This window comes from Saccopteryx leptura, chromosome 2 (genome assembly GCF_036850995.1).
Source record: "Saccopteryx leptura isolate mSacLep1 chromosome 2, mSacLep1_pri_phased_curated, whole genome shotgun sequence".
Lineage (NCBI taxonomy): Eukaryota > Metazoa > Chordata > Mammalia > Chiroptera > Emballonuridae > Saccopteryx > Saccopteryx leptura.
The window spans coordinates 221,218,545-221,241,385 of record NC_089504.1 but is presented as its reverse complement, the minus strand read 5'-3'; the positions used below and the strand labels follow the sequence as shown (position 1 = coordinate 221,241,385).

Sequence of the window (22,841 nt, the reverse complement as noted above, 5' to 3'; positions counted from 1 at the left end):
ACATCCTCACTGTTTGATATGATTGGTCTTTTGTATTGTCCTTCTAATGGTATACAGCTATTTTCATTCACCTTTGCCATGGCTAGTGATACTGATCACCTTTTCATGTGCTTCTTGCCATTCAGGGCGCTTCTCTCAGGCAGGCTTTCCATTTCTTTGCCCTTCTGTTACTGACTTGTTTAATTTTTGAGTTGTAGGCGTTATTTACACATAATGGATATAAATCCTTTGTCATATATATGTCAATATTTTTTTCCAGATTATGGCTTGCCTATTTTTTAGTGGTATCTTTTGAGGTGCAAAATATTTTGATATTGATGAAATCAAATTTGTTAGCTGGTTTTTATGAGTAGTGTTTTTTGTATTTTAAGAAATCTTTTGTCCTGGCTGGTTGGCTCAGTGATAGAGCGTCGGCCTAGCATATGGATGTCCTGGGTTTGATTCCTGGTCAGGGCACACAGGAGAAGCGACCATCTGCTTCTCTATTCCTTCCCCTTCTTCCCTCCCTCCTGCCGTTTCATTCCTGCAGCCATGGTTTGATTGTTTCCAGCACATCAGGTGCTGAGGATGGCTCTGTGGAGCTGCCACCTCAGGTGCTAAAAATAGCTCGGTTGTGAGCATCGCCCCAAATGGGCAGAACATCGGCCCCAGACGGGAGTTGCTGGTCGGGGTGCATGCAGGAGTTGGAAGTCTGTTTGTCTCCCCTTCTCTCTCATGGAAAAAGGAGGGAAAGAAAAGAAAAATAAGTCTGCCTTTTTTAAGTTTGTGAGGATAGTCTCCGTTTTTTTTTCTAAAAGTTTTCCTGATTATAACTTTTATGCTCCAAGTTCTGTGGTCCACCTTGAATTAATGTTTGAGGATGGAGTGAAGTGTAGGAGTTAAAGTTCATTTTCCCCAAATGCCTACCTAGTACAACATCATTTGTTGAGAACAGTTGTCTTTGCCTATTGTCTTCCCCTAACTTGGTGCTACTGTCCAAAACAAAATTTTAGGTGGTGGTTTATATTTGGACTTTATTCTCTTCCATTGGTTTATCTATTCATAAACCAGCACCACAGTGCCAATTATAGATTTGTGGTAAGTCTCAAATTCAGGTACAGTTGAGTCTTGAACAGAACAGAGTTAACAGTGCTGACTTGCTGTGCAGTTAAAAATCTGTATATAACTTTTGACTTCCCCAAAACTTTAATGATAACTTACTGTTGACTGGAAGTCTGACTGATAACATAAAAGTTGCTTATGTACTGTATACTCATAATACAATAAGTCAGAGAGAAGAAAAGGTTATTAATAAAATCATACAGAAGAGAAAACATTTATGGTATTGTACTATATCAGTATTGTAAGTTCACATTGTCTGTTTATAAGAGGTAGGTCTGTCAGTACCTACATCAGTATTGTTCTGTATGTTAACAAAATATTGTAGATGTTATACAGATTACTGACACTAGACATCAGAAATGAAGAGACAGATTCACACTTTACAGGTATGATGATTCATGCATTGATAACAAGAAAATGACAATATTATTACTTCACGGTAGTCCAGCCTATAATGAATGAATCATCATAGAATGTTTATGGCATACAGTATCATGGTCATATTTGTAATATAGTATTGGAAGCTTTGTCACATTTTTTTTAACAAAACCACTGTGATAAGGTAAGGCAATAGCTATTTCTCCAATTATGAGAGGAGGGGGCATACCATAAGGTAATGCGAATCTTTGAAAGCAAAGTTACAAAACGGTGAGAAAACATTACTAATTTCATATGAAATAGTACTCACCTTATGCCTATGTAAGGATAGGCTATCCACTTCTATACAAGTCTTGCCCATGATGTTTTACATGGTAGTTGGTGATGATGATGATGACCACAGATGTATTAGATTTTCACATGAAGACACTCATATGCCACAGATTAAGTTCATTAACTGTATAGCAGGCTGTTCATGAAGTGCTAACTAGATAATTATGGAGGTCTTCATGCTGAGCAGACTGAGGAGTAGGACTTGCTGTCTCAGGTGGCAGAGGTGAAATGTGGAGAGGGTAGAAGGGGAGGCAGGTACACTTGGTGTAACTTTATGGAAATACATCGAATTTTCTGTCTGACGTTTAGTTTTTTTATTTTTCTAAAAATGTTTCTATATCATTGAAGGTCCCATATTATACAAGAAGTCAGAAGCGGTCTTGAATAATCAGAATCTTTCTGCCAGATTTTCTCATGTCATTTTTCTGACACTGCTCTGTCCTCCCTGGTTCAGCAACACTCACCTCCATCAAGTCATCTTCTACTGGTTCCTCGGGGGTGGTCATTAGCTCTTGAATTCCTCCCAGATTTGTATCTGACACCCATTTACCCCCCATCCCTATCCCATTCTTTTACTCCATGTCCACGGTCTTTTATGATTTCCTTGATTGACTCTTATACATCCTGTGAAGTCATGCACAACATCTGGATATGGTTTCCTCCAGCAGGAATTTATTGTTGGGCTTGATGGCTTTCAAGGCTTTTTCTGTATCAACATTGGCATCCTCAGTGGTGTAAACCTTCTAGACTTTTGTGTCAGCAGCCCTTTCCGTGAAGTACTATGTGATGAGCCTCAAAGGTCTTTCTGACTTTCTGATCTAGGGTTTGAATTACAGACATTGTGTTTGGGGCAAGTAGACCACTTTGAGACCTTCACTGATGAGCTCATGGGGTTCTGGGTGATTGGAGGTATTGTCTAATATCAAAGGAACTTTAAAAGGTGTCCCTTATTGGCCTGATACTTTCTGACTTCAGGGACCAAGCATCATGCATCAGTGGACCCAATCCTGAAAAAGAGTTCTCATTGCTCAGGTCTTGTAGTGCAAACAAAAGACTGGCAGCTGGTGTTCATCTTTCCTTCAAGGTTTGGAGGTGAGAACTTTATAGGGAAGGGCAGTCTGGATCATAAACCCAAGTGCATTTGCACCAGAGTTAGCCTATTTCTTCCTTCTTAAATCCGGGTGCTCACTTCTCTTCCTTATAAATTAATGTCCTTCATGGTATCCTCCAGAAGAGGGCACTTTCAAGTGAGAGGAAGGGAGACAGAGAGATATACTCCCGCATGTGCCCCAACCTGGGTCCACTCGGCAAGCCCTACTGGGCAATGCTCTGCCCATCTTGGGATGTTGCTTGGTAACTGCACTATTTTTAGCACCTGAGGCAGAGGCTCCATGGAGCCATCCTCAGCGCCTAGAGCCAGCTCACTTGAATCAATTGAGCCATGGCTGCAGGAGGGGTGGGGAGAAGAAGCAGATGTCCGCTTCTCCTGTGTGCCCTGACCAGGAATCAAACCTGGGACATCCACACACTTGACTCATGCTCTACCATTGAGCCAACTGTCCAGGACCTATCTTGACACTTTTTCAGCCAAAACTTATTCTGAAACTTTCAGACATTAAATTTCAGGCATTAAATTTACCAGCTTTAGATTCTTCACCTTTCTTTTGCTGTAAGTTGCTATAGAATGACTTCCTTTTCTCTTGAATCATTCGACTCCCTAGTTAGGCCTTCCTTGTAATTGTCCTGTGCCCACATAAAAGGTGCATTTTTAGTTCAAGGTAAAAAGATATTTTGCAAAGAATACAAGATTATATGTGTAATAAATGTATATATTTGTATTTATTTTTCTCCAAGTTTGCCAAGTTTCTCTTGGATCTGTGGGTTGATCTCTCTCATCAATTTTTTAAAATCCTCAGACATTTTTTTCAAATATTTGTTCTGCCTCAGCCTTTCTCTCTTTTTCTAATCCCCAAATACATGTATGTTGTACTGCTTAGTATTATCTCAGAGGTGTCTGGTTTATTTATCGTTTTTTTGCTGTGTTTTGTTTTTGTCTTAGGATAATTTTTTTGCTCTGTCTTCTAGTTCACTGATTTTTTTTCTTCTGCTGAGTTCAGTCATCTGTTAAAACTTTTAAATGGATTCATTTCTGATCCTGCAGATTTTCTAAAATGCACATTTCTATTTATTCTTTTAAAAAATTTATTTTCTCTTCTGAAATCTTTTCCATCTGGTCACATATGCTGTCCACCTTCTGAACTAAAAATTTTAACCACTTTACCATACTTATTTTAAAATACATGTCTGCCAGTTTCATCATCTGGATCATTCATTTATGTGTGTCTTGTAACTTTTTTTTTTTTTGTATTTTTCTGAAGTTGCAAACGGGGAGGCAGACAGACAGACTCCTGCATGCACCCGCCAGGATCCACCCGGCATGCCCACCAGGGGGCGATGCTCTGCCCATCTGGGGCATTGCTCTGTTGCAACCAGAGACATTCTAGCACCTGAGGCAGAGGCCATGGAGCCATCCTCAGCGCCTGGGCTAGCTTTGCTCCAGTGGAATCTTGGCTGTGGAAGGGGAAGAGAGAGACAGAGAGTAAGGAGAGGGGGAGGAATGGAGAGCAGCAGATGGGTGCTTTTCCTGTGTGCCCTGGCCAGGAATCGAACCTGGGACTCCTGCACGCCAGGCTGACGCTCTACCACTGAGCCAACCGGCCAGGGCCAGTCTTACAACTTTTTAAAAAATTGATTATAGACCCTTTTTTTGTTTGTTTCTTGTATAACTTTTAATTTTCATTTTTTTTAAATTAAATTTTTAAAAAATGTATTGATTTTAGCTAGGGAGGAAGGGGAATCTTGAGAGAAAGACAAGGAGCACCAATCTGTTCCTGTATGTACCCTGTTCAAGCATCAAACCGGTAACCTTTGTACTTCAGGATGATATTGTAATAAACTAAGCTAATCTGGCCAGGGCTTTTGTGTAATTTTCTTAATGTATGTCAGACTTTCTTGTTGCGATGGAAGTGCATCTTATTTACCTTCAGAAAGAGGCATACCTCTTACTTGGTTAGGCCACTATTGGGGCGCTGACTCAATATTGTTTATAGTTTAGGTAAGTCGGGACTTTGTTTGCTTGCTTGATTTAGATTCTGTCCTCCATGGTCCTCACAGGTTTTAAGCAGTGTTTGTGGAGACTGGAGTGATCTCTAGGCATTATTGCCCAACCAATAGCCCATTCCTACCTTGTGCCTCAGGTAGTCTGTGTTCTCCTTTCCCTACCGTAAGAAGGAAGAGCTTCTCCTAGGAAAAGCTTTATATATTCTAGAATTTACTTTTGATTTACTGAGTCCTCAGATCTCTAATAGATGAAAAAAACCCCACAATTTTTGTGGCTTACCTTCCAGGTTTGTTCTTGCTTTTTAGAGTCTTAGCAGTTGTCTATTGCAAATTTCTGCATTGTAACTAGAAGGAAATATCCAGTGGTCTATTTTGAATAAATTGAGTATAAATAGGGCCTTAATAGTATAATAGTATAACTATTATACTATTATCTATTTAAAAATGAGTTTTCAGACAACTCATGTTAAGGTCATTTATTATTAAACACATATACTAAAGGGAAGCATACATAAAATTTGCTTTTAATTTCTTTACACACGAGCAGGTAGGGTCAGGCCCTGATTCTTTGCTGGAGCATACTTGGTGTGGTCACCACAGCTGAAGCCACTATCACTGTAGGAAGTGCACCCAGTTGTCCAGTGCATTAGGTAGAAAAAAGGTTCAGCACCACTGGGCGGAGTGGCCTCAAAACACCTTCAACAGGACCCGAGCATGAGGGTTTAGGTTTCATGAGCTTTTGTTGTATTCTTATTTGGTTTTTTATTTGTTTGTTTTTACAGCCTTTCAAAATGTGAAAACCATACCTGAGCCTGTACAAAAACAGGCCTTGGACCAGGTTATAGTTTGTTGACTCCAGGGCAAGATGATCTTCATAGTAATCTTTGGTCTCAAGATTATTTTGAATTTTTCTAACTACCGTGTATTCAGAATAGTAACGTGGAAATTCATTAGAGGATCCAACTATAAATTTGAATCCTTTTTAGAAAGACCTCAACATGTAATATATTTTAGCACATTTGAAGTTATGTTATGTAGACTTTTACATATCCCATAAAATTTAGAGAAATTTTTTCTGTCTTCTCTTTAGGAGTATAAACCACCAGGAACCCGTAAACTGCATAATATTCTTGGAGTAGAAACAGGAGGACCTGGTGGGCGCCGTGCTGGGGAATCGGGTCATACGGTAGCTGACTACTTGAAGTTCAAAGACCTCATTTTAAGGATGCTTGATTATGACCCCAAAACTCGAATTCAACCTTACTATGCCCTGCAGCACAGTTTTTTCAAGAAAACAGCCGATGAAGGTACCAATACAAGTAACAGCGTGTCCACGAGCCCCGCAATGGAGCAGTCGCAGTCTTCGGGCACCACCTCTAGCACTTCATCAAGCTCAGGTCTGTCCTATAACAGATGTGGCTTTGAAGTACTTACTGTTTTCTTTACCAAATGGGCTTATTTTAAAGTGTTTCTGAAATTCATTAATGGAGTGGGGAGGAATTATTTTACCTAAATCTATTCTTTGTAGTTAGTAAAAATTTCACCTCTCCCAAAGCTTTGGTGTTCAATTACATGTATAAAAGTCTTTATTAACCAACATTTTTTTTTTTTAAATAGGAATACTTTGTCCACATACTTGAGTTTTTCTCTAACAAAACCAAACTTGTTAGTTCCGTGGTTGATGTGAAAGAACTTAATCAGGGAATTGGGTGACTTTCTCTTAACAGAGTTTGTGTGTGACACACTTTCACTTTCAGCGTTATTTATAGCTTTAGTACATAATCTTGAACAAAACTAACTAAACTCAAGCTATTTTGTGTTGTGATTCTTAAGGTGGATCATCGGGGACGAGCAACAGTGGGAGAGCCAGGTCGGACCCGACGCACCAGCATCGGCACAGCGGTGGGCACTTCTCAGCCGCCGTCCAGGCCATGGACTGTGAGACACACAGCCCTCAGGTGAGCTCGCACTGCCCTGGTTCACGTTCACTCCATGCTCAGGGTTAGTCCCCCATCATGCTCAGGATTAGCCATATTGGGTGCCACGTCCTTTTAGAATAATTGTCATATTTTCTAAAGGTTCCTACTTTCCTCATTTGTAAGGAATTATAACTTACAGTATTTATAACTAAAAAAGCACATTCTTGTAATTTCTTCCCTCATTTTGAAGTAACTAACATTTAATGGGTGCATACCAAACATTGCTGCAAATTCCACACCCGCCCCCTATTTATCTCATTTATTAAGGCAGCATTTTCAGCTTTACACAGTTTGGATTTTCATTTTACATCGGGAACTGAGACTTCATGGGTTAAGTAACTTTCCTCAGTTCACCGTCTTAATGACTGTCCTTTGCCCTCACCCACGACCTTTCAGCCCAAGATCAGCACCAGTGGTCTTGGGTTCTGAATCAGTTTGTGGCTTGATTTTGATTCCACGCTGTTTTTATTTTGGGAGGCTTTTTTGTGGTATTGTTTTTGTTTTTTAAACCTGTTAAAGAGGAGGATCTCATTAAGTAACTTTTGTTTAAAATTGAGCTCAAACAGATGGTGGTGGTGACATTATTCTTTCAATACTCTTGTAAAATAGTAAGTTAATTCATATTGAACACTGCTTTTATATTACTTTATAATGAGAGACCAGTGTGTCATTTGAGTGAAGTAAAACAGAAGTTTTTGACTTTCAACCATTCTTATGACTGGGTCTACTGAATGCCACTAGGGAGAACCACACATCAGATGCTGTTACCACACTGTTAATTAATATTCACCATTGTCTTCTGGGCAGTTGTCCATGTTTTCTGAGTCATCTCATCTCTTCTCCCATTCTCTTTAATAATTGTTGCAGACTTTTCTTAGAAACCTCTGTCCCCCCCACCCCACCCCTCTGGTCCTCACTCACTCCTTCTATGTAAGGGAGAGTCTCTCAGCAGGAGCACCTCCTCTTGGGCCTACATGCATGCTTGTCCGCTTCTCTCCTACCCCTTTTTCATTTTTCATTCGAGGCAGGAGTTTGTCCTGCCTGAGGCCAAGCCTTCTGGGTGCCCTGTGCCTGGCCTCCTACCTTCACCAGGACTTTGCCCTTCCCTCAGTGTCTGGCCTCTGTGTCTCAGCCTCTCTTCCCATCGCCTTTCTTTCTGTCTAATCACCACTGTCTCTCCCATCTGAAGCAAAACCTTTCCCTGCCATGTCCTCCTCACCCTACATTTCTGCTATCATGGCTCTATTTCTGTACCAGAACTTCTTAGTCTGCTCTCTGCCGGCTGCCTCCCAACTCCAGGGACGCTTCTCACAGTGTTGCCACTGATGGTTGCGGCAGAGTCCACAACACTGTTGCTTCTTCCTCCTTCGTCAGCCACCGGGCAGGACACCACCGTCATCCCCCACCTCTCTGGACTTTCCTTCACTGTCTCCTGTTTTGGGTTCTCTTCTGCTGCCATGTAATCATGGGTGTTCCCCAAGCATGCCTTAAGACTTTTCTCCCTCCCCTCACACTTCTGGTGGAGTTCACCTGCTCTTACCAGGAGAGGGTAGGTACATCTTGATGTGCATCTTTTTAAATTAAAAAGATTTTTTTTTTCCATTGATTTGAGGGACAGGGGAGAGAGAAAGAGAAGCATCAACTCATTTACTGTATTTCCCATGTATAAGACGCACCCTTTCCTGAAAAATTTGTGGTCTAAAAACTGAGTGCGTTCTTATACAGTGGTTATAGAGGGTTTATTTTACTTGCATTTACTTGAATTTTATGATGAATAAAACTTGAGTTCAATAACTTGATGGAATACACTTTTTTCAAATTCGGGTTCCAAAATTAAGGTGCATCTTATACGTGAGAGTGTCTTATACATGGGGAAATACGATAACTTAGTTGTTCCATTTAGTTGTGCACGCATTGGTTGCTTCTTGTATGTGCCTGAGTAGGGGTTGAACCGGAGACCTCGGTATACCAGGACAATGCCCTGTCCGCTGAGCCACCCGGCCAAGACTTGTTATGCATCTTGATTTCTGACTTCGCCTTCACTCCTGAGTCCCCAGGGCCTTTATTTCTGATCATACAGTACATATCACTTAGAAGTCTCTACCATATGACACTGCAGATGTATCACACGAACTGATGTCATTTTCCCTCCATTATATATAGCTTTTCTGTTTTTTCTTAGTCTTTGTACAAATGGCCCTAAGTGTACCCATTTGCTTACGTCATACCTGGGGGGGGTAATCTGCTCTCCCTCATCCCTGACACAGAATCAAAGAGTAAATTGTGGATTCTAAATATCCTGAACATATTTTTATTTTCTCCACATAACTTCATCTGGAGCCTATCTTACTATAAAAAGTATTCTAACAGGTCTTCTATTTGTCCAAGTGTATTCATCAGTCACCTTCATTCTTGTCTCTGCAGCCAAGTGCGTGTTCAGCAAAGCTGTCTGATCTGGCTCTCATTTCTACCTAAACCAGTGGGTAGGAACCAGTGGGTTTGCTTTCTCTTGTACTTAAAAAAGTTTAGGCTTCTTCCTAAGGTTACAGTGATTTTCGTTTTCCTCCTCTTCAGTCATTTTGGTCTTAGTGGAGTTTTTCATTTTCTGAATATGGAATGTTCCCTTTCCCATTTCTCGTATGTTCTGTGCTCAGCCTAGAACACTCTTTTCCCTCTTTTCTTTGATAACAGCAATTTATCTCCAGGTCTTAACAAATACCACTGCTGGAGGCTTTCCCGAGTTCTCTTCTGCCTTCTTCCTTCCAGATATATACTAAATGCTACAAACATATAACAACATACCATGAGTCACATAAGACACTTATGTACCTCCCACCAGAAGTTAATATTTTGCCTTATTTGCTCAGATCCTTTTTTATGTAAGTTTTGAATTGTTGATATATTTATGAGGTTAAAAAAATAAATATAAAAGAGAATTCAATAAAATCTTCCCTTTTATGTTCTCTAGCCACCCAATTTCTAATTAATGTTGTTAGTTTTTTGTATTTTTGAGATATCTTATACATATGCAAACATACAACTATAATTGTATTTTTACCTAACGTTTGTATACCATGCACAGTTTCACTTCTTTTTTCTGTCTTGCATGTTTTATATATTTGTGCAATATATATTTTGGAGCTATTTTTTATATTCGTGCATAGATAGCTTTCTTTTTTAAAAAACAGTCACACAGTATTTCATTGTTTATTCCATAAGTTGTTTCTGTAGTCCTCTGTTAGTGGTCATTTAGTTTATTTTCAGGTTTTTCTTAGCACCACAGATGATGCTGTACTGAATAGCCCCATCCTGTGCCTGTTGTCCCATTCATGAGCAGTGGTACATACTCCTGGGTGTGAAATTGCTGGGTAAAGGAGGAATGTGATCTGTAATTTTGATGGCTGTTGCCAAATTGTCCTCCCTACACTTGAACCAGTTTTGTTTTCCACGAACAGTTTGGAGAAAATGTCAGTGTGATCACCTTTGGATCAGTCTGAAATGGTACTGGACAGGGTATAGTTTTGTTTTGCTTATTTCTTCTTATGAATGAATTTGAATAGCTTCATAATTTAAGAACCATTAGTATTTTCTGAGGGCTTTCTGTCCTTTTTTCTATTGGATTTCCAGTAGTAGTTTTTCTATTTTGATTCTCATATCGCCATCATTGAGTAAATACTTAATGATCAGTGCTAGTCTCTATGGTGGAGGCATCAGCTTTGCATTCCAAGAGCTTCTAGTGATATAGAAATCCATCAAATTCCATAAAATAAATAGAAATTGCAATTAAAGTACTATTAACTGTTGAAAAGAAAATAAGGCTGGATAATGTAATGGAATGGCTCTTTGTTGAGATGTATGTATTAATTTAAGTAGGCCAAACATAACAATTAGACTCCCTAGAACATGATATACCTTAAAGAGTCTGAAGTTTCGTCTTGTGTAACAGACCAGAGTATGTGTTCAAGTTTGTGACGTCGCTCTCCCCAGGTCTTGGGCTCCGATGTTCTGTGGCTCCTCTATCCCCTAGCAATGGTCGGCAAACTTATTATAGCATTTGAAAGTTAACAGAGCCAAATATCAACAGTACAACGATTAAAATTTCTTTTGAGAGCCATATTTTTTAAACTTAAACTATATAGGTAGGTACATTCCCTATCGAGGTAGCGCCTGCACGTGGTATTTTGTGGAAGAGCCACATTCAAGGAGCCAAAGAGCTGCAGTTTTCCGACCAGGGCGTAAGGCCTCATTGTCTGCCGCATCCAGCAGGCAGAGGATTTGGAAGGTGTTTTGTAGACCAGAGCTAGCCTTGATATGGAAACTTTTATTCACATTCCATTGAGTAAAACTTAGTCACATGGCCATACCTAAGTACAGAGGAGGCTGTGAAGTGCAGTACAGCCATTTGCTCAAACAGAATATGTTTTGTGGACAACTATAGTAACCTCCACCACAGGAGTTGGAGTCGCATTAGCCAAAGTCAACAGGGAAGACTCTGGAACTGAAATGATGATAAAGAAGCATCCAAGCAGAAATTAGAAATCAGAGCATCCTAGGCAGAAGGGAGAAGTAAGCCCTATAGCATTTGAAAGACCTTGACCAGGAATAGGAGGAAGACCCTGGGCGGTTGGAACCCAGGTAGCAGGAGAAAGGACAACTAGAGCAAAAGGGTGGAGAAACACCCACTGGCCAGATTTTTGCACATCATTGTATGGATTTTAGATTATTTTGTTTTTCTAAGTGCATTGAAAAGTCATTAGAAAATTTTAAATAGTGAAGTGATTGGATTTGTGTTTTACAGCGACTGCGGTTTTCTTTTTACCTTTTGACCGCTTTCACCAATCCTAACCCCCTCTCCCCCCACCCCTACCCCCGTCTCTTGCAACCACCAGTCTGTTTTCTGCATCTGTGAACCTGGATTTCTTGTTGTTTATTTGTTGTTGTTGTTTTATTTTTTTAAATTACACATATTAGAGAGATTATACAGTATTTGTCTTTCTCTGTCTGACTTATTTCACTTAGCATAATGCCCTTGAGGTCCATCTGTGCTGTTGCAAATAACAAGACTTCATTCTTTTTAATGTCTGAATAATATCCCATTGCCTGTATGCCACAATTTTCTTACCTATTCATGGACACTTAAATTGTTTTTATATCTTGGCTATTATAAATAATACTACAGTGAATATAGGAATGCATTTATCTTTTTGAATTAGTGTTTTTGTTTTCTTTGGACAAATACCTATAGCTGGAATTGTTGGATTATAAGGTAGTAGTTTTTGAGGAGTCTCTCTACTGTTTTTTCATAGTGGCTGCTCCAGTTCACATTCTCACTGACAGTACACAACGGTTTTCTTTTCTGCACACCCTCGCCAACACTTCTTGTTTTAAATGATAGCCATTCTGACTGATATGACATGATATCTCATTGTGATTTTGATTTGCGTTTCCCTGATGATTAGTGATGTTGAGCATCTTTTCACGGACCTTTTGGCCATGTGTATATGTCTTCTTTGGAAAAATGTCAATTCAAATGTTCTATTTTTTCTCATTGGATGTTGTAGATAAATTTTTGTTTGTCATTTTGCCATTAAGTTGTAAGAGGGTGTTTTATTCATTTGGGTTTTTTTTGGACAATATCTTCTTGTCTGGTATGTGGTATGTAAATAGAGTTTTTCATTCAGTAAGTGGTTCCTTTGCTTTGTAGAACCTTTTCAATTTAATGCCTGCAGTCCCACTTACTTATTTTGTTTTTGTTGCCTGTACTTTTTGGTGTCAAATTAAAAAAATCATTACCAAGACTTATGTCAGGGATCTTATATCTGTGTTTTCTTCTAGGAGTTTCAGGTCTTGTGTTGAAGTCTTCAGTCCATTATGGATTAATTTTTATGTATGGTGTTAAGATAGTGGTCAAAAATCAGTTTTTTTCACATGTGGCTGCCCAGTTTTCCTAGCATCATTTTTTGAAGACACTGTCCCTTTCTCATTGCATATTCCAGGCTCCTTTGTCATAAAGTAATTGATCTCATATATATATAGCTGTATGTATATCCTGGCTCTTTCTTCTGTTCCTTTGATCCATATGTCTGTTTTAATCACCATTACCATACTGTTTTATTACTATTGTTTTGTAATATAGTTTGAAGTCAAGAAGCATGATATCTCCAGCTTTGTTCTTTCTCAAGATTGCTTTTGCTGTTGAGGATTTTTTTATGGTATCATAAGTAGTACTGATGTTTTAACAATGTTGATCTTTCCAGACCATTTCCACAAATATCTTTCCATTTATTTGTGTCTTCTTCAGTTTCTCTCATTAGAATTTTGTAGTTTTCTATATGTGTTTTTTTACCTCCTTGGTTAAAATTATTTCTAGGTATTATATTCTTTTGCTATTATAAATGGGATTATTTTTTTATTTCTCTGATAGTTCTTTATTGGTATAGAGAATTGAAACAGATTTTTGTGTATTGATTTTTGTATCCTGTACTTTAACTGAATTTGTTTATTCTGTTTTTGATGTCTTTAGGATTTTTTATATGTGTCATTTGCAATTATTGACAGTTTTGCCTCTTCCTTTTCAATTAGAATGCCATTGTTTTCCCTTGCCTAACTCGGATTTGTTTTAAAAAGATGATTCTTTTGACTTTTTGGAGACTTGATTGGAAGAAGGCAAGGATGGAAGCTGCGAGTTGATTAAGAAAGCTGTTGTAATAGCTTAGGCAAGGGACGATAGTGGCCTGGGTTAGAGTGTTGTGGTGTGTCCAGGCTTGGGGTCTGATTTGAAGGGAGTGTCAGTACTATTGGTGATGATGTGGATGGAGAAATGGTTGAGCAGCTGGATGGATAATAGTGCTTAATATTGAAACAGGAGGTCCTTGGCTGGTTGTCTCAGTGGATAGAGCATTGGCCCGGTGTGCAATGTCCTGGGTTTGATTCCCAGTCAGAGCACACAGGAGAAGCCACAATCTGCTTCTCTCCCCCTCCCGCTCCCCTTTCTTTCCCTCTTCCCTTCTCGCAGCCAGTGACTCGATTGGTTTTAGCGTTGGCCCTGGGTGCTGAGGATAGCTCGGTTGATTCAAGCAGCCCCAGACAAGGGTTGCTGGGTGGATCCCGGTTGGGGTACATGCAGGAGTCTATTTCCCCTTCCCTCACTTTAAAAATAAATACACACACACATACATACATACATACATACATACATACATACATATACATACACACACACAGAAAGATGTAGAGAGGGGAGAGGGGGCTTTGGGGAGAAAGTAAAGAATTCCTTTTATTGCCTGGCATGGACCTGGAATTCTGAGATCACTGGTGTGATACCCTGGGCTTGTGAGGTCAGAGCACACATGATAAGCAATCAGTGAAGAACTAAAATTAAACAACTGAGTTAATACTTCTCGTTCCCCCACTCTGTAAAATCAATAAGTAAGATCTTTTAAAATTTGGAAAAAAAAAACAATTTGTTTTGGACCTGTCAAATATTTACTTAGCTATCTCTTTCTAGAAAAAATTTGCTGACTCCTGGCATGAGCAGTGCTTCCAAGGAAAGAAAGTGGCCTTTGAAATGTATGAGTGTGTTTATAGGTCTTAACTGTAGCTTACATAATAAAATGTTTTTCACTCGTGACCATGTTTAGAATTTCTCATTATAGGATTGTCTAACATGTTCCAGAACCTTCCTTTCTCTGATTAATGTTAATGCTAGTGTTGTAGCTTTTGATCAAAGATTAAAACTTTGAAACAGTACTCTATAAATTCTTCTAAAATCTGTTTTTACAGGTGCGCCAGCAATTTCCTGCTCCCCTTGGTTGGTCAGGCACTGAAGCTCCTACACAAGTCACTGTCGAAACTCATCCCGTTCAAGAAACGACCTTTCATGTAGCCCCTCAACAGAATGCATTGCATCATCACCATGGAAACAGTTCCCATCATCATCACCACCACCACCACCACCACCATCACCATGGACAACAAGCCTTGGGTAACCGGACCAGGCCAAGGGTCTACAATTCTCCAACAAATAGCTCCTCTACCCAGGATTCTATGGAGGTTGGCCATAGTCACCACTCCATGACATCCCTGTCTTCCTCAACTACTTCTTCCTCTACATCTTCCTCCTCTACTGGTAATCAAGGCAATCAGGCCTACCAGAACCGCCCAGTGGCTGCTAATACCTTGGACTTTGGACAGAATGGAGCTATGGACGTTAATTTAACCGTCTACTCCAATCCCCGCCAAGAGACTGGCATAGCTGGACATCCAACATACCAATTTTCTGCTAATACAGGTCCTGCACATTACATGACTGAAGGACATCTGACAATGAGGCAAGGGGCTGATAGAGAAGAGTCCCCCATGACAGGAGTTTGTGTGCAACAGAGTCCTGTAGCTAGCTCGTGACTAAATTGAAACTTGATTTTGTTTCTTGTGTGTTTTTATAGAAGTGGTGTTTTTTTCCAAAAAAACAAAGTGCAAAGCTGCTTGAATCAGAAGGAGATTAACACACTGAACCGCTACAAGAGGGCAAAGCTGACTTTTTTTTTAACTTGAAAAGATTGCAAAGGGACAATGAAGTTTTTAAAAGAGCCATGTCCAACCCCATCTTCATGGATAGCTCAGAGGTGTCCTCTTTTTGCCTCCCCCATTTTAACTTGCCACATCCCAGTCATAGTGGGGTTTTTTGTCTTTCTATTCCACAAAAGTTAATGTTCAGATGTTGGTCTTAGTCATTTGCCAACTAATTTTAAAATAAAAAGGCACTGCACATAATTTGCATAAAGGGCCCCATGAGGGTTTTTTTTCCTTTTTTTGTTTTTGTTTTTTGTTTGTTTGTTTTGGGTGGGGATGGGAAATTTGGGTTTTTAAGTCCTCTAAACACACATGGGCGTGGAAATGCAGTACTGTAAGCAAGAGGGACCTCCAGCTCACACAAACATCACCTTCAGCTGTATGGAAGGGACGGTTGTATTGGAGTTTGTAAGGCACAGTAAGCATGCTAAGTGGCGGGGATCAGAACTCTCCTGTCTGAACCTACCGAGGAGCAAAGCAGCAATTACATGGGATCCTGTGGGTCTCCTGTTGGAGAGACCGCAGTAAGATAGTAATGGAACGTGACTGGTCTCCCAACCAAGGTGCACTGAGAAGCAATCAACGGGTCAGTCGTGGCCAGTCCTGGGGAGGTCTAAGTGGTGGTCTTTGGGATAACCTTTGGCCTTATGGATTTGGACTCGAAATTAGAAGAGCCTACCATTTCAGATGCAATCACTTTTGGACATGCTTTTGCAGACAGTCCTTAATGCTGAAAACAGAGAATGGGTAATTCAAGAGGCCTTTCTTTTAAAATAGACTTTTGTGACCCACTAATTGTAAGGTATTGCGAGGTCACTTTGCGTGTGTCATAAAGTTGACTTCCTTATTGGTTGAAGGTCACAGAGGTAGTGGTTTGCTTTGATGGAAATAGCTACAGCTGTGTCCCTTCCTGCTTTTTACTTTTTCTTTTGCTTTTTCTTGGCACGTGGTATCTCCACCATTTCTTCTGCACAAAGATGTCTTCTGTTCATCCTGAACATTTTAAAAAAATGCAGAATTTTATGTGACTGCTTTTTTGCCTCACAATTATGCTGTGAATTTTACAAAAATTTATTTTCTTTTTTGATAATTTATTGTACCAAAGCTGTTTTTATAGCACATAGATGTCTGTAACCAATAATGTAGCAGTTCTGCACTTTGACACAAGGTGTAACTAGACCATTTTTAAATGTCAGTTGAAAATTATGGCTGTACTATTGCTTAAGCAAAACTGGAACTGTTGTTGACTCCATAGCCAATACATTTACAGCAGTCTGTGTACTGAGCATAGTAGATTGACATCTAATTCAAGACTCCAACATCTGTTACATTCTCAATGTGTTCAGGCTTCTGAAGGTAAAGGGACACTGGATCCAGAAGCTATGGAACCAGCAGTTGATTCTTGTATTCCTGATTAATCTACTTGTAAACTTGACAGCAAGACCTTGGTTGCACCAATAGGTCCACAGTGAGAGCACGAGGAGAGGGAGAGTCCCATGCATGACCTGGAACGAACAGGCTGGTGTTGACCAGGTGCCTAGTGTCGAAATTATGCTGCCTTAATGTAACACAGTCTGGCAGTTGCTAAATTTGTGTTCCCATTTTAAATTGACCAACTTTAGGGTGTTAGACTTTTGAGCGGTTGAATTGGGAGAATGAAGATGAGTAATTTACCTGTCCAGGATCAGAAGAAGCCTAGGAAAGAAGCAGTAATCTACCTCTGCCGACAACCCTGTTCAAAATAACTCAGCAGAACACCACATAACTTTTTATTGGTCAATTCCATGTGGCTGACTAGGTCATTTTTTCTGAACAAAAGCAGGTTTTTATATGTAAACAATGACAAAAGAAAGGCTTAAAACTATGTGAATGTGAATGGAAACTTGGAAATAACCGTTTTTATACACCACAAATTTTTTTTTTTGTTAATCAGGAAATCCATATTTATTTTGTAATTAAATGTCAAGCCTGTGGATGATTTTTGAACTTGGTAGTTCATAAAGGTTTACAGAGAATAAAAGGACATCATCTTGAGTATAGCAATATCTAAAGGAATTCAGTAGTTACTGCTGTTTAGGAGTATAAGGAAAAGATACTGTATCAGTCAGGTCATTTTTTTCTGTGCTGGTTGCCACATCTTAAAAAGCACCAAAAAACAAAAACAGAAAGCAGTTTTTAAACCGCTATTTACATAAAATCAAAATCCACTGCTTCTGCATACTGTGTTATGTTACAGTCCAGTTTTGTGTGCTTTACTACACGGTTTGGTTACAGGACTTCTGTGCATTGTAAACATAAACAGCATGGAAAAGGTTAAATACCTGTGTGCAGATTGTAAGATCTGGTCCGGACTTGCTGTGTATATTGTAACGTTAAATGAAAAGAACCCCCTTTGTATTATAGTCATGCGGTCTTATGTATGATAAACAGTTGAATAATTTGTCCTCAGACTCTTTACTATGCTTTTTAAAAATTAATTTAAGAACAATGTAAACGTAGTAAAATCTTCCTATGCAATTCACCTGGTCCAGGTAATGATCTGGTAGGTATACTGAACATCAGTTTAGTCACCTGTGTAAAAACGAAAATAGTTACAGCGATCTGGGCTTAAAAAAAATCTTGGAAAGTAAAAAATGGAGGTTTAATGGATCATTTTGATTTTTAAAATGGATTTTTTTTATGTGAATGATGACTGTAGTCACAGTTTCTTTCTGATGCAGAGTGCCGGTAGTGTGTAGAGTTTAGAATGGGTGTAAGGGCTGAGTGCTCTTCTTGAACCGGCTCTGGCCTGCTTGGAAGCAATAGGAAATAGAAGGAATGTTGGTCCTCCTTCCCCAGGTGCTCATCTGGGGCCGTATCAGGGACTTTCGTGTACAAAAGTATAGAATTCTGCTGCAATGAATGAATTTCTAACCTGAAGTCTCTTTTTATAAATTAACCTGCATAAGTATATATTAAGGTGGCTTTCAGAAGGCAAAAACAAGTGTTATTCTGTAAAATTGAAATTGGCTACATAAAGTTACACCTACCCACATGTAAGAAACTTTCTTTAGCTTTTTTTTTTAGGTTCTGAGCATTTTACTTAGGTAAGTGGCACATTGTATGTGATATTGGGCTCCAAAAGACCTTGGATTATTTTTATTTAATGAATGTTAGAACTACATGTAAAAATGCCTTGAAGGTTGCAGTAAACATGTAAGGCCCACAAAGTGATCATTGTGCTCTCCAGTGTGCCCTCTTTTCTAGCTCCTGTGTTCAACTTCCTGTCATAAGTCTTATAATAAGAAAATATATTAACAAAATACACAGACAAGATAGCGGATATCAGATTTCTTCTAGGTTAGTATCTCCATTTACTTTTGGCCTGACTTGGTTAGCTTTAAGTCTATATATTCAGTACTCACTGTTTATTGAATTTATTGGGTGACACTGGTTTACAAAATTATACAGGTTTTAGGTTCGCCATTCTACAGCACATCTCTGTACACCATATTGTGTGTTCATTCCAGGTACAGAACTTGGTCTTAGTGCCATGAATGAAAAAGTTTGATTCTTTAAGATTGTGGGGAAACTGACTTTGGTATAGTGGGTCCATATCAGATTTTTTTTTGGAATCCTACTTGAGATGGCTGGGGCCTGAAACTGGGAACCCTCTGCTGCAGGGAAGAAGGAAGCAAAAGCTGACGTGTTCTTAGCCGTGGCTGTCCTTCCCTAAACACGTTTCCTCAGGTGAAAACGTGTCAAGTAATAGTACAAAGAACAAGAAAACCCTTTAGAAAACATACTCTTGATCATCCCTCGAACTGCATAGTAGTAACCTGTCAGTGCGTCCATTGCGGATTCTGTGGATGTCACCTGGCTTGCACCCTGCACTAATAAATTTTACATGTGGCTATGTTTAATGCACTAGATTTTGTGTGTGTGTGGAAGAGTCATTTACTAAGGTAAGTGGTCTGCTGGCTCGTGTGTCTTCCAGCCATGGTCCCCGCTTTCAGCTCGCATGAGAAGTGGTGAAGAACCAGGGTGTTCTGGCATTGCAGCTGCTTTTGTTAATAGCTTAATTGGAGAGCACAGGGTATTTGTCTTCATTTTCTTCAAAGACAGGTATTTCTCCCAATGAAAAACACTGATTTAACCATAAATACATACTAACTCTAATCTGGAACCCCCCAGGTTTCAGTACACAGCTTCTTGAAAACAGTTTTTCCATAATTCCTCAGCCTGAAGTAAGTCCATTGAAAAGTAAAAGGGATGGTAATTAACATGTCTTTTAGGGCACGCTGCAAATTCCCTGTGGCGTGTGGAGTCGGGAACTTGTGCTGTGCGGTCGGGAACTTGGGTGCAAGGCTTCACAGCAGTGAGGAGCCACGGATAAGCTTCGACTCGCCTCCTTTTACTGTCAGCAGATGCCAGTGTCTGGCCCACCTGGGCTCTGAAGGGGCAGAAAGGACAGGAGTCCTGTTCTAATAAAGGCTGGATAGATGTGGCCAAGCTGTGGGTGCAAGATGAGCAAGTGGGCCACTCAGCAGAGTGCACCCCTGTTCATGCTGGAAGGTGCGGCCAGTGGGCACAGTTGACTGCTGTTCTCTAGGAAAACCCTCAAGGGTTCTTGGGTTGCAACATATAGAAAGGCTATGTAGGTATTACATATAATATGTTGTCTGTTTGACAAGTTTGTTTAGTTATCTTTTCAATTAAATTTTAAAAATTGCTACCTTTGGGATTTGGGGGGTTTTCTTGAAAGTTTTGTTGCCAATATTTGCTTGTTAGTCACTGAGATTCCGAGCCAAGTGGCAGGTCCTGGGTGGTGATGATTCTTCACCATGTAGGGCCAGCAGCCAGCATGTTACCACCCAGGCAGGAGGTGAGAGGGCTGTGTCCCAAGGACAGCTGCCAAAAGGAAACAACTTAGCCAGTAGAAAATGTTGACTTGGTTAAAATAGAGCCCCAGTTATGAATTGGTGAATCACCCTTGATCACTTGCATAGAAATGCAGCATAGAGGTATGTTAGCAGGTGGGGAAGGAATGGGTTGCCAACTCCCTTTGAAGGGAAAATGACTTCTGGTGGTATCAAAGGGTTATGTTTTTAGAGATCTGAGCATCAGACAGTGAAGTAGTAACCCTAAGGAGAAAGCCCCTTTTTGTCTACATCACAGGCAAGCTGGTCTGTTGAAGAGGCCGGGATATCCTGAGCTGGGTGCAAGTCAGAAAGCAATATCTGGGGAAAAGATAACTGTTTTGGTGAACTCCAGGTGATCCTATCAAACTATTGAATCAGTACACATCAATTAAACCAGTTTTCAACCCTGCTGCTTCAGACTTACCTGTAGAATTGATACTCGTGTACACTGATCACACTGAGAATTTTTGGGAGTTGTGAGTGGGGCCTGGACATCTGTTTTTGAACACCTGTGCAGGAACTTGATCCTGACCTGCAGTCAGGCACAACAGAAGGTAGGGAGGAGCTGTGGCTAATCCGATAGTGTAAATGAACATTTTTAATGTTGCATTGAAGTTTCTGTATATGTAGTTAAACAATTAAAATTCACAACTTAACATGGCATCTCAAAATGTTCTGAAACAGGCCTACAGAAAAGGCAGAAATTACCAACTGCAAGTATATCAAACTTTCAGTTTGTCATCTTTTCAAAGTGAGTTGATGTGACACCCTATCAGTAGTTCTCAGGTGTCCCATGAGAACAGCATGCTAAGTTTATTTCCCAAATCTCACAAGGTCTTCTGTAGGAACAGTGGTGGGTTCTCTGGGGCTTCAGCGATTGGTCTCAGTGTGCGGCCTTTGGTGAAGGCCCTGTGATGCAGCGGCTGCAGTTTTCAGCTCTAAAGTTGCGTAAATAGTCCTTGCTCTTACCCTGGGCATGTTACCTTACATCTCTAAGCTTCTTTCCTTTTTCTGTACAGGGAGAATAAGTAGTCTCCACTGTGGGATTTTATGCAGGATTCAGTGAGGTCGTGTACATAAGGATCTTGGTACAGTGTAGGAAGTGCTCAATAAATATAATTTGTAAATAAGCAGAGTCCGTGGCATGAGTGAATCTACTTTTTCTGTGTGAATATGAGAAACACTGGGGAAACGAAGTAAGTACATCTATTTTAGAATTCTTAGTTATATGCTTTGTAGTTTACTTCAAAAACTTGTAGTATAGCTTCAATATAATATATGCTATGTAAATATTCTATAAAGGATGATTTTTCAGAACTTTTCTCTCCAACTTCATAGAGGCTGTTTGGAGGAATAACTGGACAGGGTGCTTTTTCTAACAAGCCATCGGACCTGGTCATCCTGTGTTTAGTGGACCCCACCCCACCCTGAGGTATATTTGCTACATTTTTAACCTTCAGAGATTTGACTTAGATCAGGGAGAATACCGGTAAGTAGAAACCAGTTCCCAAGTTCTTAAACAGTGATAATATTGGGGAAGCTTTTACAAACTAATAGTTTATAACCCACATTTTATTTATTTTTATTTTTTGTATTTTTCTGAAGTGAGAAGTGGGGAGGCAGAGAGACTCCCAAATGCACCCAACCGGAATCCACCTGGCATGCCCACCAGGGGACGATGCTCGGCCCATCTGGGGCGTTGCCCAGTTTGCAACGGCAGCCATTCTAGCGCCTCAGGAGGAGGCTGTGGAGCCGTCCTCAGCACCCATCAAAGCAGTTAAGAGGCTAGCTGCTGCTGATTTTTGTTTTTACTTAATTTACTTTGTTGTTATTTCAGGGAAGACTGTACATCCCACAGGAGCCCCTCCATGTGATCCCCTTTCTCTTTGTTCTTAGAGTGACCTCCCTTCAGTAAACAGAAGGACACATTTCTTAGGGCAGAAAGTCTGTTTCTTTGTGTTCAAATATAGCTGACTGACGCTACCTCACAAGAACATTTGCATTACGATGGCCTGTGACTTTGGCTGGATAAAGATGAAAACAACAGATCTAATTGTGGGATTTAAGTGTTCACCTGGAGTCGATAAAAGTCTTTGGCAGATGGAGTTCCCCAGCCTCCTAAAATTCCGATGGCTTAGACAGCCTTCTAGTTGTCAGCCAGATTGGACAGGCCTCGTGCCTCTTTCCATCCCGTGGCCTTTCCTGCCCTGCTGTTACATCTCTGCTCTCCATACGTCTCATCTTGGTGTGATGGTCCTGACCAGTGTGTATCTCATCTGACTACCCCTCTGGGATCAGAGAAGGATTGTGTGGAATCTTCATGGTCCTGGCTTTAGGCTAATTCCACTTTTAGATCTGAGCAATGCTTTGCTGTTTATAGGGTGCTTATACAGTGTTAATTTAATTCTTACCACCACCCTCTGATCACATGTCGCAATGCTTGCAACACTCGGTTATC

At 40.1% G+C, this 22,841-nt stretch overlaps 1 protein-coding gene across 11 annotated transcripts in view; it reads left to right on the top strand.

Moving 5' to 3' along the window:
- DYRK1A (dual specificity tyrosine phosphorylation regulated kinase 1A) overlaps positions 1–17,926 on the top strand; it is a 269,710-nt gene extending 251,784 nt beyond the window's left edge. For all 11 annotated transcript variants that reach the window (XM_066370200.1, XM_066370199.1, XM_066370203.1 and 8 more), the window contains 3 exons: positions 6,023–6,329; positions 6,766–6,890; positions 14,694–17,926. In XM_066370200.1, the coding sequence (XP_066226297.1) occupies positions 6,023–6,329; positions 6,766–6,890; positions 14,694–15,314 (1,053 nt within the window). In that variant the 3' untranslated portion in view covers positions 15,315–17,926. The remainder of the gene's footprint in view (positions 1–6,022; positions 6,330–6,765; positions 6,891–14,693) is intronic.
- The last annotated feature ends 4,915 nt before the right edge of the window (positions 17,927–22,841 follow it).